At 47.7% G+C, this 20,239-nt stretch overlaps 2 protein-coding genes across 6 annotated transcripts in view; both read right to left on the bottom strand.

Annotated features, from left to right (window-relative positions):
• Positions 1-20,239, bottom strand: part of LOC147602946 (Polynucleotidyl transferase, ribonuclease H-like superfamily protein) — a 105,271-nt gene that overhangs the window by 62,345 nt on the left and 22,687 nt on the right. The gene's annotated exons all lie outside the window — the stretch shown is intronic.
• On the bottom strand, positions 951-2,077 carry LOC147602947 (uncharacterized). Its single transcript, XM_086797337.1, has 3 exons — positions 1,932-2,077; positions 1,653-1,814; positions 951-1,553 (listed from the first exon to the last, which is right to left on the bottom strand). Exons 1-3 carry the CDS (start codon positions 2,013-2,015, stop codon positions 1,431-1,433), a joined length of 369 nt encoding a protein of 122 aa, XP_086653463.1. The 5' UTR covers positions 2,016-2,077; the 3' UTR covers positions 951-1,430.

Here is a 20,239-nt window from a genome sequence, read left to right as displayed (position 1 = left end):
AATATGCTATTTCGTCCTGGATTCTTCACGAGCTCCACAGGAGCGGAGGGAGTCTCCATACACAGCTCTCTCCGAGGATATCACTGGCTTCTTGGGACTAGGCGAGGTCCTCTTACTTGGGGACTTCAATGCTAGGACAAAGAGTGAGCAGATACAGATGTATGATTTTGAGGACCCTATGAGGTTGCAAGTGAGAGACCAGGATGGCACAGGGCTACATACAATGGCTCTCACAAGATCATGGAGGCATCACTTTTTATGGGAGATGCCTCCTAGAGCTTGGCTACCGAACTAGCCTGAACTAGCCCGAACCAGCCTCGCTGATACCTAACTTTACCATCCCACCATGCCCGCTTGGTGTCAACCACAGCTACCTCGCCTTCACCCTCATCTGCACACCATCTACCCCACCATAGGCACTGCCCATCTCACACTACATCCAAATCCATTTCACCCATGATTGTGATCTTATTTATGCAAATCAGCTCTATCGTCGTCTCTTGGATGTAGACCCTTGTGCACCCCTCACCTCCTCACAGCTCACAACAATCATCCACGCACACACACCTGTCAGTCCACCGCAAAGGCCCACACAGGTACCATGCCTCCGAATTGTTGGTATAACGACGAATGCCGTATCACACATGCACATCTTTTCTGTGAGTTAGCTACCGGCCAAATCCAAAAGCGCGAAGCTCAACAAACTAACCGGTACCTTATTCCCCGCAAGAAAAGAGCACATTGCCGTAAACAAGCACGAGGACTTATACCAACCCTTCCTGAGCAGAAATTCTGACAAGGTTTCATAGTTGTCAAGTACGAAACGATGGTACCGGTATAGGACTTTCAAATTTTGAAAAATAAGTTCGATTGAATCCACTTTAAAAAAACACTTGAAAAGAAGATATTTGTACACATTTAGAGATGCAAAGTCTAGAGAAGTTGCAATTTGTCATAAACTAGAAAAAAGTTAAAACACTAGTACAAAAACTCAAAGAGTCATGAACAATGAACACTGAACATGCCATAAATAAGAGTTGTGGCCCACGGCCTACAATAGGAAATACAAAAAAGTGTGTTGTCACTAGTCACAACACTAAGTACAAAGATGTCCAAGTCTAGACTCTAGTCCTCCTCCTCAAAGAAATCACTAGGGGAAGGAATGCCCTCGCTAGAGGTGCTCCCATCATCAGAGGCCAACCCAAAACTGCCCTCGCTAAGGACATTGCCTTCGTCATCGTACTCGGGCTCTCTGATGCCTGCAATAGGAGCATCCTCTTCTTCAACAACAAGTGCTAAAGTGCTCCTCGAAGTCGAGCCAGAGCCACGCCTCACATATGTAGCCACCGGGGTCGAAGTAGGGCGCCGAGCAGTGCATCTGTGACTCGTGTGCCACCTCTAGCTTCGCGACCTCTGCGAGTACGAGAAACTCAATGGTCAATCTCCTCTAGCTCCCGGTAGAGATCGGCATATATGGCCTCCTCATCTGGATCTCGCTCCTTGTGGACACTCTTAAGAGTGTCCACTGTCAACTTGAACTCGTCGACATTCACCTGAAAGCAAAGTTCAAACATTTATAAATTATTAGACTTTAGTCATGCATTTATAAATCATCATTAATGAGTTGAACTTTGAACTTTGGAGATCTCTACCTGTTTGGAGATCTCCATGTCATGCATCTTCTCCACCATGCGCATGTTAGCACGGCAATAAACAAGCCGCTCTAACTGCATGGTGCTGAGACGGTTTCGTATCTTTGTGTGTATGAGTGAGTAGGAACTCCAGTTCCTCTCACATGCCCCCGAAGAGCAATCCTATGAAAAATAAGAGAGTTAGAAATTAGAATGTAAGAACTAGTTAGTAGTTACGACTCTAGAGTATATACTATAAAGTTATAAACTTTAAAGTTAAAAATCTTATTCAATAGTCACCTGTGACAAGACTCTCAAAGCCACTTTTTGTCCGTGAGCCATTTGATAACCAAATGACTCCCACCAAAAAAGTGGTCGGACCATTGACTTCCTACTCAAGCAAAGTGGGTTCGTGAAAGCGGCTCCCCTCTGATCATTATACCGAATAAGCTCTTGGAGGAAGTCTCTTTGCTCGTGGATGGGAAGTATCCTTAGCAAGTAGGCATACCGATCGAAAAGTAGCTCCTCATCGGCAAAGAGCCTTGGTACTTTGTAGGCGGGATGCAACAAGGCCGCAAGACCATGGATAGGTCTATGCATCCATCACCACCTCCTCTCCACAAGCGCCACGATCGAATCGCGTCACAGAGTGGGTGGAGACTCAGTGGGATTCATAGAATGCAAAAATTTCACTTTAAGGTTAAGCCAGGAACGAGAAAGAGATGTGAAAGCGAGATTTGAAAACATGGGACATGGGTTTACCTAATCCCCTCCATAGGAATGTCAGGGTCGTCATCATCAAGCACAGTGGTCGCACGAATCTCCACTAGAGCCTCTCGCATGAAGTGGGTGAGTAGCCTCAATGTGGACCCCTCCATGTCGGCCATGCACAAAACCCTATACAAGGGAGTCACCGCAATGACAATGACACACCTCGCGCCAAAAGGACTCTCTCATGCATAGCTGTTGAACGGCTCGGGCCTCGTCTGCACTAGTCACCAAGCCATGCGACGAGATCCGGGGAGACTACGGTCATCTGGAGCTTCGGTTGCACGTCATATAGCCGCTCCAAGAGAAGCCACATGTAGGCAAACCGCGTGGAAGAGGGCTTCTTAAGCTCCAAGTCGCTTTGCTCGCGAAACATAGCGAGTACCTTTACCTTCTTTGTCAAGAAGGATAGGCCTTGTGCGACCACCCTCTTCACCCACTCTAGCTTCCCCACATCCTCCATGAGTAGGTCTAGACAATGGGAGGCACAAGGAGTCTATACAATGGATAGCAACTCCACCTCTACCAAGCGCCCCATTTTGCGACAATTGGACGCATTGTCCGTGATGACTTGAATGACATTTTCATGCCCGACCTACAAGTAACATAATGGCAAATGCAATGACATTCTTAGAAGTTAGAAGCTTGAACATGTTACATAGATACTAGAGGATCGAGACTTGAGAGTTAAAACTTAAATCGCAATGCACATGTGACGTGTGACATAGTACATACCTCTATGATGGCTTGCCGGATATGACGATAGATAAAGTCCCCCGATGTTTTTTGCCCCACCTTTCCGGTATCCACGGCGCGTAAGAAGTATGTGCCGAGGGCGCATGAAACAAGGATATTTGTCACCATTTGGCCACCCAATTGGTCCACCCGTGCTTTCTTATCATGTATGTACATTGGACTGGTGTCCATGGCAGTTGTTTATGCCGGGGATTGATGCCACTCATGTGATATTGTGGACTTGGCTTTCCGTTGGGACTTGTGTCTCCATGTACATGCCCGGAAATGCTTGGTGGATTGGTGTTCCATTGGGTCTAGTACCTCGTGTACTTGCCTAGAGCACGTCTATTTTGGTATAGTCTCATGAACGGGGATTGTCCATACCAATGCTGCATTGCATAGCATCTTTACGTGCTTGCTTGCAATTGAAATTGCATGCTGTTTTCATGCTTGCTTGACCAAGTGTAGTTCCAGGTATGGGGACGCCCGCCTGCGAACCGTGCGTGTGAAACTGTCTGCTGACATGGTTATGTGGCATGTGAGAGGTGGTAAGTATTGGTCATGAACTTGGCCTTAGGAGTTAGCACTAATTTATAAGTGAGTGTGTACACACTTCATTAAGTTTTGGGCGACCAAAACTCACTTATAAATTATGACCAACCCAGTGTTCACACACACTGATGTCCCGAGGTGGACATAACCCAATGTCCACCGCCCAGACCTGATCCCCTTTGTACAAAGGGAGTAACCAGCCATGTGTCCACTCTAGCTTGCTCCACAAAGCACCTGTCTGCAACCTACACTGGACAACTCACCACCTCACTCTTCCTCCTCTCTCTAGAGATGGGCGCCTCCTTCATGAGGACTGTTGGGCTGCACTTTCTCCTTCCCAACACCATTTCCAAGCTTACTAAGGTGTTTCTCAAGCTTCCCCAAGAGTGTTTCCGGATGCTAATCACTCTCCTACACTCTCCCAATGACTGAAATTCAGCAAAACAGCTCTCTTTATTGCTGTAATTTCTGGTCTTTTTGCTGAAAACCCTAACTTCAGCCCTCCTTTCTCAAGTTGAACCATAGGGAAAGCTTTCCCAAGGTTCCCTTCATCCTCTCGAAGACTTTTGTCGCGAAGAAATGCGACAAATCGAATATCTCTTCACTCCAAGGACTTCCATCGCGAAGACTTCCACTGTCATCGACTCTACTTGCAATCGGTAAGCTTTAATACTTAAATATGGAAGCAAGTAGCAGGAGGAAGGAACCGGATTACAAGATCACATACCTTGTGTAGTGCTCTCTTGTCCTACATGCTCTCTCGCAGATTGTTGCTACCATGTGTTGGTAGAACAATAGAGAGCAAATGGTAGGGAACATGGGCACTTGAGAGGGTAGTGTGGATTGCAAGTCTACATCGACAACCACTTGTTTGCAATACTGTATTCATATGCATTGGTATGGAAATCTGGTCAAAAATGCCCATGACACTATGTACTTGATTCTCCCAAGATCAATATACTTTATTTGAGGGAGGGGTCGGCCGTTCCGGCTCATTGTGTGTCTCTTGTCAATTCAGCAATTTACTTCTTGTATTTAAGCAAGTGTCCATCAAATCTTAGTGTATTCAAGTGTATTGATTAGCATTGTGTTCAACCAAGTTACAATATTCATGATACCCCTCTTCTTCCAATCACTCCATCCATCGGAGAGGGTAGAGCAACCATACTTCGCCCATCCTTCCCGCACGGGTGTGAGTTTGTCGTTGATCCTTGCCAATCGTCATCAAGCACGGTGGTGCGCATCTCATGGTAGGTGATACCATACCATTCACCATGGGATGGCCCCACCTCCGCAATGGCCTTCACCATTTTGTGCCATTGTGAAACCTTGAGCACATGAAAGGAGAGATTGCAATCGATCACCGTGCGTGCAATCTCCTCATTCACGGCTTTCATCGTCGCCTTCACATAGGTGAGGTTGTTAATGTTTGCACCGATGGCGGTTTGCCTCATTACCGGAGAGCTCTCCTCCCTTGGTCTCTTTGATTGGAAATTGGAACCGCCCGAGGCGGAGTCGAAGCCGGATGGAACGGACGAAGGAGTCACAGATACGGAGGTACCAGACATGGAAGCTTCCCCAAGTCCACCTTTGCCTTGGTTGCGGATGAGCGAGTACTTCTTCACTATACCATCCGCAATTTCTTGGGGAATCTCCTCGCACGGCGCCACTTTATTCACTTCGGCACTGTAGTAGGGAAACTCGAGGGAGAACGAGAAGTCACTCTGGGCTTTGTCAATTTGCCTCACGACGATGGAAGAGCTTGCCGAACAAGAGTGTTTTTCTGTGCTGCCTGGAACATTCTGGGAAATTGAGTAAATAGATTGGGACTTCCCCACCAAGCGTGGACACATGTGCAAGGAGCCTTGTGACGCTACTTGTGTAACCCTTCCTGCAAAAGTTACACGTCCATTTCCATGACGAGTTACCAGTAGGTTTCTCACCGGTGGTGGTACATAAGGCAAAAGCCTTATGCTTGTCCTTTCCTCTAGACCTCATTGCCAAAGTCTAAAGAGAGAGAGAGAGAGAGAGCCTGAGAGAGGAAAAATGAAATGAAATGATATATTAACGTCTTCAGAAGGCCAAAATGACCTAGTAGAGGGTACTGAGCTAGTGGGGGGTGTGATGGATGGAGCACTACTGCTAGAGGCTCAGTATGCAACCTATATGCGCAGGGTATACAAGAATGCAATGCAGATCTGTCTAGCTCCAACCAGTACCATAATGGGGGTGTAATATGTGATACATAGGCGATGGCGAGGCAAAAATACCTCGGAGCATGATCTCCGGGTGTGAGTGTAAGTGAGCTAGCCACTCCTGGATATGGCGTTGATGTCGAGCCCGTATCTCTGTGATCTCCCTCTGATGTAGTCTGGGAGTCTGGTAGCCTACTGCTCTGGGTCTCTGTCTGGCTCGGAGGTCCGCAGCGCGCCGAAGTGTAACCCCCTCCTGTGTCAGAATAAGCACTGGGATAGATCTCTGGAAGAAATCAGTGAGCTGGAGCTGTCGCCCACCTCTCCCTGTGGTGGTATGAGTCCGTAGCAGTGTCTCTCTGTGGCGCTGTGTCTCTAGCAAGAACTGGCCAAATCTACGCTAGTCTGCGGACTCCATGATCTGGCGGAGTGAGGGATGTCCACTGAAGATGGTGGTGTATCTCTCTCTAATGACACTATATGCTCTGCATCTGCATACATAATGTTCCTCACTCTCAACCTCCTCCTGGCATAGTCTGCATATCCTCTCTGCTCTGGGGATCCATGTTGCCCTACCTGCCTCAATCTCAAGCTGGTGTGATGACACTCTGAGCTGGCCAATCACCACTCGGGCACTGTGAGGCATGTACACATCCAAGTATCCAGGTCTCTGTATGAATCCATCTGCTGAGATACGCATAAACTGATCTCTGTAGTATAGCATCTTCGGCGGTAGAGGCTGACTGGGTGTAATCCAAGTCTCTTGAGTGTATCGCTGCCATAAATCCTGCCGAAGGACTCTGTTCCTCTCACTGTGAGAGAGCTGGATGTGTGGTGCATGTATATCATACTGGAAAGGTGGCAGGTGATCTATGTCGAGACCATGCTGAGTGAGCCACTGTATCATCATGATCTCCTATCTCCACTTTCTGCGAGCTGCCTGGACGCCTCAAAAGCTCTATGTGAGAGTCGATGTGATGGCATATCTCTCATCCTCTGTATGAAGCAGATCGTCTGGAAGAGGGCCTCTACTAGCATAGGAGGTGCAGCAAACTCCGTCCGGACAATGTCATGTGGGACGGAGGGTTTGCTGCGGATCATCCGTGAGAGCATGAGAATCTAAGGCCTCTCTATCTGAGACCATGTGGAGGTGGCGAGCCCAGGTGCCCATACTGCTGCAGCATACATCAAAGCAGGGGTGACTAGTGTGTCAAACAACCACCCCTTCGTGCGGGGCTCCCTAAAGTGTGCCTGGTGACACTGTCTCTCTAGCATGGCCAGAGCTGCATACCCTCGTGTGAGTCTATCCCTGGCTACCTGTGCCATAGTAAATCTTCCTGGCGGAGTGGTAAATCTAATCCCCAGGTACACATATGAGTCTACCACCTCTACCTATCCTCCTGCTAGTGTGAAGATGGCCTGTTTGTCGAACCAGCCCTGAGGTGTGGAAAATCATGGCCTTGGTTTTCCCAAGGTTCACTATAAGCCCCCTCTGTGTGCAGAAGTCATCGAGTGCATGGAGATGGTGCTATAGTCCCATCTGCGACTCGGAGACCAAAATAATATCATTTGCATATAGCATAATGTGGACTGTGGTACCTGAGATGTCTACCCCGTCCCCACCACCGTGACCAATGAAGTCAGCCACCTCATCGATGTATAGCCCAAATAGTGTAGGAGAGAGTGGGCATCCTTGCTTCACACCTATGGTGCTAGCAATAACATCAGATAGCCCCCCAGGGCATCGTATGTGCCCGAAGACCTACTCATATAAAAGCATAGATGCCCCAAACCATCTCTGATGGGATCCCCAATGACTGTAGGCGCTGGAAGAGTCTCTCTCGTGGCACCGTGTCAAATGCTTTGCGGAAATCCACAAAGCAATAGTATAATCTCTTCTCCCGCGCCCTAGCCTGGTCAATCAGACATCTCTCTCTTCCTGCGCCATGCAGTGGGGGGGGCTGCATCTCTGCTCATGAGTAGGTTGGTATGTATCCCAGTATTGTGCCTCCTCATATGCACGCCTCTTATGGCGTGTGAGGATCCTCATCTGTCGGCTCGCCTGTCTCTGTGTAATGGTCCCTAGTGCTCTCTAGGCACGGAGGTGTCTATATAGCTCTCTGCACTCATCATCATACCACCGATTCTGGGGCATGCTCCCAGATCTATCTCTGTGTGCAATGTGTGCAATGTGTGTATGATGGGGGAAGCTGCGGGTGGCAGCCGTATGTAGTAGAGATGACAGCTGGGTGGTGAGTGTGTCTAGAGGTGACAGGGAATCCATCTGGAATAGCCCGTCACATACATGATGCTCATATATGTCTACCAAGTCATGGGTGAAGTAGAAGATTGTATGCGATGCCTGTGTGGGCTATGTGGGTGCTGGTGTGGAGCTCGCCAGTGAGAGTAAGAGGTACGTGTGATCCGCACCAATAGGACAGGGGGGGATGGTGAAAGATGTCACTGCCTGTGTGGTCTCCATGGACCCCATGATGTAGTCCACTATGCTACCCCCCCTAATCGTGGAAAGCATGTCAGTGCTCCTGAATCCTGTCACTGTCTCATCCCGTTATAAATAACGAGATGGTGTCGCGCTCCCAGCTCAAGTAAGTGATGACCATATCTGGTGTTATCCGGCCCTATGTCCTCTGACACCCTGCAGGCTCCCGTGTCCTCCACCTCTAGTGTGTGCATCACCTCAGGGTGCTCGAAATCATAAATGTCGCACTGCCAGCTCTATGTCCGTGCATTGAAGTCCCCCATAAGGAGGACTTCCCCAGGTTGGAGTAGTGTATGATCTCATCTGAAAGGGCTACATATGCTGACTCTCCCAATGGCCCTGTGTCCTCCTCCTCGCCTCTACTCTCATCCTCCGTTGTCATGGCATATCTCGATCCTCTAGGAGAGAAGTAGCATAGAGCAATGTATAACACCCTGTCTGCTGAGAGCTACAGTCTAATCCACATGTATCTAGCCTCCTGGTCACGTGCTACCACCTGTAGGCGCTCTTGCAGCTCTCGCTTGAAGAGTACCGCTATACCTCCAGATCCTCTCGATGTGCTCTGCCGTGTGGTCCCCCTGTATGTAAACTCCCACTGATAGCCCTCTACTTTGGGTATCCCCCTCTCTGGGCTCTGGTGCGTCTGTGTAAGTAGTATGATGTCCCGTCCCTCCATGACCTCCTCCATCCTCCCAAGATGTGTCCAAAGTGCTCCATTGCAGTTCTAAACTGCTATGTATATCTGTGAATCTAGATCCTCCAAAGCTTGAGAGCTTGAGCCTTGAGCTTGACTCTTGAACCGAGAGAGAGAGAGAGAGAGAGAGAGAAAGAAAGAAAGAAAGATATATTAACGTCTACCAGAGGCCAAAGTCGGCCTATGAGACAAAAAATAATACAACTGTGTTCTTCCGGTCATCGGAAGACAAGGAAAAGAAAGAAAAGAAAAAGTGTGCATGTGTCTGGATACAACTGTGAATCATCATGGATCGGTGGAGCCCATATACAAACAATATAAAGGGGAGTGGGGATGTGGATGGAGTGCTAAGGCAAGATGAAACCGGCCTCTGATAGAAAACCAGAGTGCGGTAGGAGCAATCACCCGTCCACTTGTAGTCTAGATGAGAAACAAAAACACAGATTGGAGCTAGAGTGCCCAAATCTGAAAACACAGCGACACCTGTTGGCCCCAAAGCTTGGCGCCCCTTGCGGTATTTCTTTATTCAATTAAAATAATATGTATGGCTGAGTACAACACAAAAACCAGCCAAGAGTTTACACCTGTAAGTCCAATCTGACTGCCCACAAATCCTTCTCAGCACAGAGGATCTATGCACACAGATCTGTGTCCTCAAGCAACACACTGTGCCTCCCTCTGATCAGCCAAGATCACAAAGCAGGCCAGCCATGGGCATACATCTGGCATAACTCAAGAGCATGATACATCCTCTCAGCTCAAACATACATATGCTGTTCAATCTCTGTCTTAATCCCTTGTCAATCTGCCCTACTCCTCCTCTCACAAGGAGCCAGATAGTGCATACCTGTAGCAGACATCAAGCAATAGAAAGAGAGATAGATGAACAGAGTCAAGGCTTACCAAGTTCAGCTCGTGAAACAACACTGGAGGAAGCAACAGCACTAATCTGTGCCTGCAGGCACTTGAATCCACAACCCTGCTTCACACGTGTGCTTGCTCTTGCCTGTATCCTCCTCCTGATGCTCACTCCTATGCTGTCCTTGAAAGTACAGATCTGAAATTCAGCACAGTACCCGTCTGTACCGCCTCGGGATACGTGCCAAGCGTTGTACTTGCATAAACAGCCTGCTGTCCACTTCTGTACCAGCCTGAATCAGCATACACGGGTCTGTCCAGCACCCAGAAAAGCGCCGCCTGCACCTGTACCTTCTGTACCTTGCTGCCCGTACACTGTACGGCAGCTGTACAAAGTTTACTTGCTGGAAAACAGTCTGTACAGCCTGTACAGGGCTTCTGCGCAGAGTTTCCAGCAGCTGTCCTGTGCGCCGCCAGCAACAGAGGAGAAAGAGAGAGAGAGAGAGAGTGCCCAGTCCTGGCCGTACAGTGCTGTACGGCTGGTTCTGCTCAGAAAAACAGCTACAGCCACAGCAAATCAGTCGCCTTCTCCTTTCTCTTCAGCTTTTCCACGATAGAACACAAGCGCATGAAGAAGCCTCTCCTTTTGCTACACGATTCCCCAAAAAGGGAAGAGAGAGAGGGAAGAGAGAGAAAACTCCTCCCCAATTTAATCCCTAGGGCCCCAACTTAATAAGTTCCTAGGGCCACTAAGGCCTAGGGGCAAACTCCAATAAACATTAAAAATTAATGTTTCTAGTTCCCCCCTTCACACCTAGGGATGTCCACACATCTTAAACTCTGTCCGGGCACCCCCCATGTGAATCATAAAATATTCTGACCCTGCAACCACCATGCCCACACTTGTCCTGCTCCATTTTCACAGGGCCATGACATACCCCCCTCTTGAAAGATGGCAAGCGTCCTCGATTGCATTCTGGTGATGCATCAAAATATCCAAAGTGAAATATACGATATGGCAAGATCAGCGTCCCAATCTCTCTGAGCCATACACATGTATCAATATTCACTGCAAACCAATGGCATAGTAATAGTCCAAGTTGTATACCACTGTGAACCATACATATCCATAAAAATCTCCATGTGACTAGTACACATATATCATAGAAGTCCCATAAACAGATGTACTGTCAGCCTCAGTACCTTCGGGTGGGATAAAATTTGCACCAAGCGACCTCTAGATGTCATCTGAGCCTGTCTGTATCAAGGGAGTGGAGGTGCTACCCCCCTTTTGAGCATCAGGTAATGCTCCAGACCCATGCTCTGCTGAACCTGAATGAGCCACAATAAGAGTCAGCTCTAACTCAAAGGCATCGAGATAAAGCTGCAAAACCTGAGGTGAATCTGTTAAGTCACCTTCCTCCATCCACTTCGCATCCATCGGTGAATAGTTCTTGAACTTCACAAGATAGCGACGGGAAACTTTACCTCGTACCTTCCTTTCTTTATGTGCCAGTATCTGCTCTGGAATCAGAACCTCATCAAGTTCCTCAACTTCCGGCTGAGCCTCACCTGATACATCCTCAGGCACATCCCCACGGAAAGGTCTAAGAAGACTCACGTGAAAAGCATTGTGAATCCTCCAGTGATCTGGTAACTTCAAACGATAGGTTACCTCACCAATCTTTTCCAAAACCTGAAAAGGCCCATAATATCGCATGCTCAATTTAGGGAATAAGCGCTCTTTACCCTTCATCTTCTTGAGTCTAGCCTTTTCAAAGCGCAAAAGAACCCAATCACCCAATGCAAACTGTAAATCACGTCTGTGACGGTCTGCGGCTTTCTTTTGCTTCTGCTGAGTTTTCTGGAGGGCCAACTTAACTCTCCGATAAGCTTCATCCAAGCTCTCCACATACTGATCAGCCTCAAAGATTTTATCCTTTGTATGCAAAATGGGTGGTACCTTCTTCCCTCCTTCTACAATCTCAAAAGGCGCCTTGCCTATCGAGCTATGTACAGTGTTGTTATATGCAAACTCCACCAAAGGAAGATATTTTTCCCATTGTTGCTTGTGCTCTGACACATAACACTTAAGAAGATCCAACACTGTAGAGTTAGCCTCTTCTGACTGACCATCTGTCTGTGGATGAAATGACGATGAAAACTTGAGAGTTGTACCCATGTTGTCAAACAACCCTCTCCAAAACAAACTCGTCATCCGTGGATCACGGTCACTAATGATAGACGTAGGCAAGCCATGATACTTGAAGATGTTCGCCATGAACAACTTCACCATATGATCCACTTTAATTGTCTTCCGCACGGGAATGAAATGAGCCTGCTTACTGAACCTGCATATGATAGTCCAGATGCCATCATTTCCCGTTTGTGTCCGTGGAAGATCAAATACAAAATCCATGGCAATGCTCTCCCAAGGTCTATCCGGAATAGGTAAAGGCTGTAATAACCCTGGTGTCTTCTGACGGTCAAACTTTACCTTCTGACATACGATGCATTGCCTCACAAAGGCATCAACATCTCTTCTCAAGGTTGGCCAATAAAAGAAAGTCTCCACTGCTTTGACCGTGGCGTCAATACCTCTATGACCTGCATACGGTGGAGCATGACTTTCAATCATAACCTTGAGTCGCAATGGCCTGGTAACACACAGTCTGCCATGCATCAATAAAAACCCATCTCTGAGAGTGTAATGCTCATGCCGCTGACCCTCAGACATCTGATCATACAACCTTTCAAAGTCCTCATCATGGGCATACTGCTCTTTCATTTCATCAAGCTCATGATGATAAGCAAGTGAAACTGCAGAGACCTGTGGCTTGCGTGACAAAGCATCTGCCACTACATTCTTTTTGCCTTCCACATGCACAATCTGGAAGTGAAACATTGACAAAAAGTTTGCCCAACGCATATGCTTCTCTGAAAGCTTAGTCTGCGTGAGGAAGTAACGCAAAGTCTGATGATCTGTCTGTACAGTAAAATCAGCCCCAAGCAAGTAGTGTTTCCATGTAGAAAGAGCGTGAATTACAGCCAACATCTCTTTCTCATACACCTGCAAATGCTTCTCGGCATCTTGCAAAACTCTACTCTCATAGGCTATCACGTGTCCCTCTTGCATGAGAACTGCACCAATGCTACTTCCACATGCATCACACTGGACAACAAAAGCCTTTCGGAGGTCCGGTAACACCAATACTGGGTCCGAAGTAAGCTTTTCTTTGAGCTTTTTGAATGCTGTAATTTCCCGATCAGCCCATCTAAACGGAGTTGCTTTCTTCGTCAAAGCATGAAGAGGCGAAGCAATTTCAGCAAAGTGCCGTATGTAACGCCTATAATAGGAACACAATCCTAGAAAGCTGCGTACATCATGCACGGTCCTCAAAGCTGGCCAATTAAGTATTGCTTCCACCTTTGCTGGATCCATACGGACTCCATGACCAGACACAATATGCCCCAAGAAATGTATCTCCTGCAAGAAAAACTCACTCTTCTTGCCATTAACCACCAACCTATGGTTTCTGAGTTCTGCAAACACAATGGCCAAATGCCTTCTATGCTCTTCCTCATTTTGTGAATGCACAATCATATCATCAAAGAATGTGCCCACAAACTCTCTATGAGGCCTGAAAATCCTGTCCATCATTCTGTTAAATGTGGCAGGCGCATTCGTTAAACCAAAGGGCATAACCAAGAACTTATACAACCCAAACGTGGTTCGGAATGCTGTCTTATGCACATCCTCGGGTCTAATGCGTATCTGATGATACCCGCTTTTCAAGTCAATACGACTAAAAACTGTGGAGCCCTGTAAGCGGTCCAAGATGTCATCGATCCTTGGTATGGGGAATCGATTCTTGATGGTATTCTTATTCAGCGCCCTGTAATCAATACACATGCGCCAAGAACCATCCTTCTTCTACACTAAGAGCACAGGTGAGCAAAAGGGTGATGAGCTAGGCTGAATCAACCCCTTATTCAATAGCTCCTGCACCTGACTCATAATCTCTTCCTGTTGGGCTGCACTAACACGATACGGCGGTCTATTCGGTGGAGTACTACCAGGAATCAGATCTATGGCATGATCTTCTGGCCTCTCAGGAGGTAATTCTCCTGGCAATGACTCGGAAAAACAGTCTTGAAACTCACTTAAGAAATCAGCCCTGTCCTTATCTAACATTGACAAATTAGACTTAGACTCATCATCCTGTGCATCCTTTACATAAATCAAGTACGCAAAAAGATGCTTTTCATTACTAATGAAATCGCCGAAGCGGATACAATAGGAACAGATTCCCCTTTGAGTTTTACATCCAATACATGCTCTTTCCCTCTATGAGTCAAAGTAATTTTCCTATTGTAAGTATCCACCACCGCATGTACCCTGTGGCACCATGGCATCCCCAACAAAACATCACAGCCATCCAAAGGCATGATGAAGAACTCTTCACTGTCCACATAACCCTGCAAATGAAGCCGAAGCTTCCCAATGATAGGAGTAACGGGTTCTGCATACCCTGGACAAGCCATATTAGCCTCATGTAACGGCCCCATCTCCTCTGCGCGAATCCCCAATCGGCCAGCCAAATCTGGTGAAATGAAGTTGGCTCTAGCACCTGTGTCAAAGAAGATCAAAGCATTCTGATCTCTCACTTTGCCCCATGCCCTGCACAACTCTGTAGCTTCACCACCTAGCTGCTCCCCCACAAGATCAGGAACTAAGCCTACAGAAGGCTTTTGTTTCTTTGGCTTGGGCTCTCCTTTATTGTCAGGGTCCTTCTTGGACGTTCTCTTGGGACAATTGAATGACATATGCCCCTCTTCAGTACAGTAAAAACACTTTTGAGCATCTCTCAAAGCCTGTCTTTCCTCAGAAGTCCTTTTGGGCATTGGCAACTTCTTATACTTTGTCTCTGAAGACCCTTTAGCATCACGAGAAGCGTGCCCAAATTTTTCAGCTTTCTTGCCCAATTTCTTACTGCCTTTAAACCCAGATGAACCACCTGTGAGTAACGCATTAGCTGTCATAGCATTTTCAATCATCTGTGACATGTTCGTTACTCTTGTCTTTATACAGTAATCTCGTACCTCCTTGGGCAGCCCACAACAATACTTCTCTACCTGCTCAGATAAAGGCACGGCACGATAAGAAGTCACTGGGAGTAGAGCTTCCCAAAACTTCTTGTTATAATCCTCCAAACTATCACACTTTGAAGCATCTAGCTTGTGCCATGCGGTCATAACATCCACCTCAAATGTAGATGTGAGCCATACGGAAGAGAAAACCTGTTTGAATTGGACCCATGTAGTGGGTGCTATGCCCTGCAAAAGAAGAGTAGACCACCACTGCAAAGCATTGCCCTTGAGAAAAGTGGCAGCTTTCCTCACCTTTGAGGACTCTGTGTAATTCCCGCCAGAAAAAGCAGCATCAAACTGCTGTAAAAAGGTAAGTGCCTTCAATTTATCCTTGGCCCCACTGAAAGTATCAAACTTCACTGCAGCTCCCCCTTCCTTGTAATCCTTCGCCTTTCCCATAGGCGTTAGATTATCATATGGAAGTGGTTTCGTGAGATTGCTGCCCCCAACATTCATACCCATCATTGGGTCAACATTTCCCATTCCAACACCAGGCATACCATACATCCCAGCCATGTTTCCATACATACCACTATGCATACCTGGCTGCATGCCACCCAACATATTGCCTTGCATCCCAGGTTGCATGCTTCCAAACACATTTCCTTGCATACCGGACTGCATCATACCACCATACATATTCCCTTGCATGCCAGGCTGAAAATTGGCTCCAAAAGGCCCATACATACCCATGCCTCCCTGAGGATAACCCCCAGTCATGGATTGGAACACCGAGCCACCACCAAAGTACCCTGGATGCATGTTCTGCTGAGGAATAGGTGGCTGTCCATAGAAGGAACTCTGTGGGTTAGCACCAAAAGCATGCTGCATATTCGGAAACTGGGCAGGAGATGGTTCCTGTGGAGTGGTACCACTATGACCTTGAGAAAGATTCTTCGAACGAACCTTCTTCTTCTTTTTCTGGGGCTCTGTGCGGGGCTCTGTGCGAGATCTCATAAATTCAGCAAATCTCTCACTCTGTGTGAGCTGCATAAAAGTATCCATAACACTAGCCAAGCGATCTTTGAACCGAGCATCATCATCCTCTTTACCATGCACATCTTCTGGCTGTGTTACATCCTCATAAGGCTCAACATCTGCAGCCTGTTCTCCTGCAAAAATATCCTCAGATACATCTCTTTCAGGAGAAGTCTCTTGCTCTTCTTCTTCTTGATAGAAGTACTCTTCCTCTGTATCAGACATGATTGCTGAATTTTCAGCGATGGCTTTCTCCAAAGCAACCACGAGCTCACCCCCTTCAGAAAGTTGATGATTGGTCCCGGCAACGGAACCTTGAAACCGGCCTCTGATAGAAAACCAGAGTGCGGTAGGAGCAATCACCCGTCCACTTGTAGTCTAGATGAGAAACAAAAACACAGATTGGAGCTAGAGTGCCCAAATCTGAAAACACAGCGACACCTGTTGGCCCCAAAGCTTGGCGCCCCTTGCGGTATTTCTTTATTCAATTAAAATAATATGTATGGCTGAGTACAACACAAAAACCAGCCAAGAGTTTACACCTGTAAGTCCAATCTGACTGCCCACAAATCCTTCTCAGCACAGAGGATCTATGCACACAGATCTGTGTCCTCAAGCAACACACTGTGCCTCCCTCTGATCAGCCAAGATCACAAAGCAGGCCAGCCATGGGCATACATCTGGCATAACTCAAGAGCATGATACATCCTCTCAGCTCAAACATACATATGCTGTTCAATCTCTGTCTTAATCCCTTGTCAATCTGCCCTACTCCTCCTCTCACAAGGAGCCAGATAGTGCATACCTGTAGCAGACATCAAGCAATAGAAAGAGAGATAGATGAACAGAGTCAAGGCTTACCAAGTTCAGCTCGTGAAACAACACTGGAGGAAGCAACAGCACTAATCTGTGCCTGCAGGCACTTGAATCCACAACCCTGCTTCACACGTGTGCTTGCTCTTGCCTGTATCCTCCTCCTGATGCTCACTCCTATGCTGTCCTTGAAAGTACAGATCTGAAATTCAGCACAGTACCCGTCTGTACCGCCTCGGGATACGTGCCAAGCGTTGTACTTGCATAAACAGCCTGCTGTCCACTTCTGTACCAGCCTGAATCAGCATACACGGGTCTGTCCAGCACCCAGAAAAGCGCCGCCTGCACCTGTACCTTCTGTACCTTGCTGCCCGTACACTGTACGGCAGCTGTACAAAGTTTACTTGCTGGAAAACAGTCTGTACAGCCTGTACAGGGCTTCTGCGCAGAGTTTCCAGCAGCTGTCCTGTGCGCCGCCAGCAACAGAGGAGAAAGAGAGAGAGAGAGAGAGAGTGCCCAGTCCTGGCCGTACAGTGCTGTACGGCTGGTTCTGCTCAGAAAAACAGCTACAGCCACAGCAAATCAGTCGCCTTCTCCTTTCTCTTCAGCTTTTCCACGATAGAACACAAGCGCATGAAGAAGCCTCTCCTTTTGCTACACGATTCCCCAAAAAGGGAAGAGAGAGAGGGAAGAGAGAGAAAACTCCTCCCCAATTTAATCCCTAGGGCCCCAACTTAATAAGTTCCTAGGGCCACTAAGGCCTAGGGGCAAACTCCAATAAACATTAAAAATTAATGTTTCTAGTTCCCCCCTTCACACCTAGGGATGTCCACACATCTTAAACTCTGTCCGGGCACCCCCCATGTGAATCATAAAATATTCTGACCCTGCAACCACCATGCCCACACTTGTCCTGCTCCATTTTCACAGGGCCATGACACAAGATGCATCTCTATATGCTGAAGGGGTAGTACAAGCATGCTATGTAGATCTATGTCTAACTCCATCCAGTGCCATAAGAGGGATATAAGATATCATACATCGCCGATGCTGAGGCTGTGAGTGGCGTGAACATGTACCCTGAGTCTGAATGAAAGCGAGCTAGCCTCTCTTGTGTCTCCATCTGGTGTCTCATCCGGATAGCTGCTATCTCTCGGTGACGGAGTCGGGGTGCTCTGTGTCCAGTCTGTCTAGGTCTCCTCCTGGCTCTCAATTCCTCTGCTCTCTGTGCGGTCACCCCACGTGGTACATCAGCTGGCACTGGCATAGCTCTCTGGAAGAAATCTGAGTTGGGACTGTCTCCCACCAGGGGGAGTGGGTGTCTGGAGGAGTCTCTCTCGAGAACTATGAAGCTCTAGTAGTAGTCTGCCAAGCTGTCTCACTGGTCCGAGGCCTCCATCAACTGATGTAGTGAAGAGTGCTCCTCAAACAATCTTGCATAACTATCTCTGACCCCCTAGTGGGCTCTACATCTACATACAAAGTGATCCTCAATCTCCACCTCCTCGCGGCACAATCTGCATATCCACTCGGCTCTGGGAACCCGTGCCGCTCTCCCAACCTCTATCTCTAGCTGATGTGATGAGACTCGTAGCTGTCTAATAGCAACGCGAGAGCTATGTGGCATGTATCCATATACCGCGGTCGCTGTATAAACCCATCCCCTGAGATGCTCATAAAGTGGTCTCTGTAATACAGCATCTTCGGTGGTAGTGGGCTCTCTGGTGCTGTCCATGTCTCCTGTATGTAGCACTGCCATATGTCCTGTCTCATCACTCTGTTCCTCTCATTGAGAGAGGTAACCCCGTGGAGCAGACTGTTCATACTGAAAAGGTGGCAACCGCTCAATGTCTATCCCATGATGTGAGAACCACTGTAGCATCTGTGCATACCAAGAACCAGTGTGTCCAGTCTCGGCCAGCTGTCTGGATGCCTCAAAAGCTCGGCGGGATAATCTCTCCGTGCATCTCCCTCATTCTGTATATAAAGGAGATCGTCTGGAACAATGTGTAACGCGCGGAAGCTCTGGGTAGTCTTCTTTCAGCCCTAAACACTCTTGGAAACCTTCTGATGCAAAAACGCACCATCTGATGCAAAAACGCAGGTAGAGAGAGAGTAGAGAGAAAGAGTGAGAAGTGCTGGAAATTCAGTATATACTATGGTACAAAAAGGTACATATCTTGCAGCCCTTGGCTGCCTTCATAAAAAGGTGGTAAAACACCAAAACCTGTCCCCTATGGGACCTCTAGTGATCCCAACCCCTAGTGGGTTTGAATGAATAAGACATTGAGCACTTGGTGCCCTTTATAGGGTTCTTGGACAATGTGGGAGCTGGCCGACTGCTGGTCGGCCAGTTCTAAAAGCATTTAATGCTTTTCCTTTTAACGCAGCCGACTGGTCTTTTTGTTCATGATGCGCAGCCTGCTGCCCTTGTCCCCTGGTTCAGCCGACACCTCCTACAGCCAGCCGACTCACTTCTGCAGCCAGCCGACTGCACTTATCTGGATCAAGGTTTGCTCCAAGTCTCGCTCCATGTCCATCTTCTACTGGTTCATGTTCTTTATCTGCTTGCCCCTTCTGGATTTAGTCTTGAGAAGGTCCATGGCATTGCTGATGCACATGACATCCCCCTCTGCTAAACTTGATGACGGGAATCCAACCTGCTCTTGGATGACTGTCATCATCCCAATCCTGTTCCGAAGTCCCTCTGTCATCATCCATCCCTTGCAAACCTTTTTTCTCTGAAAATCCGGTCTGTTCTTCAAACCACTCTGTCTCTGATGAAGATCTATGCATCTCGTCTTCCTCTAGTCCACAATCCATTCCTGCCCTGACTCTGAACACCGTCTTGGTCTGCTTTCCTGGAACTGAGTCTGGCACTCTCACATCACCCTTGGAGGATCAACCTCCCTTGGGACCGTTACCTGAGAACCTATCTAGCTCACGGAACTGCCATCCCCATCTGGCACTGTGGAACACCACCAACAAACCTCCTGGGAGTTCTTCCCGATCTGTGTTCCCGCCTTGGGCTTCGAATCCGTGTACTTTCCTGTACCTTGGACCTGTACACCATCATATGGGACTGAATCAGCGTTTAGCCTGGCTGAGCCTGATGCTCTGATACCAATGTAACGCGCGGAAGCTCTGGGTAGTCTTCTTTCAGCCCTAAACACTCTTGGAAACCTTCTGATGCAAAAACGCAGGTAGAGAGAGAGTAGAAAGAAAGAAAGAAAGAAAGAAAGATTTTATTAACGTCTTCCGAAAGACCGAACTCGGCCTATGAGACAAATCGGAGTACCTGTATGGGGTATCCTTTGTCATCCCAACAAAATGAAAAAGTACTGAACAACAAAAAAAAAGCTGAATC

This window comes from Cibotium barometz, chromosome 65 (genome assembly GCF_041138505.1).
Source record: "Cibotium barometz isolate CiBa-2024 chromosome 65, ASM4113850v1, whole genome shotgun sequence".
NCBI lineage: Eukaryota > Viridiplantae > Streptophyta > Polypodiopsida > Cyatheales > Cibotiaceae > Cibotium > Cibotium barometz.
Note: the sequence above shows the minus strand (reverse complement) of the source record. Positions and strands in the feature narration are given on the sequence as shown.

What these genes read in the sequence shown, in the direction of transcription:
- LOC147602947 (XM_086797337.1), bottom strand. Translation starts at nt 2,015, where the DNA reads ATGGTCCGACCACTTTTTTGGTGGGAGTCATTTGGTTATCAAATGGCT. An exon ending in CTTTGAGAGTCTTGTCACAG is followed by an intron (nt 1,815 to 1,931) that starts GTGACTATTGAA and finishes TATTTTTCATAG; the next exon opens with GATTGCTCTTCGGGGGCATG. An exon ending in ACATGGAGATCTCCAAACAG is followed by an intron (nt 1,554 to 1,652) that starts GTAGAGATCTCC and finishes CTTTGCTTTCAG; the next exon opens with GTGAATGTCGACGAGTTCAA.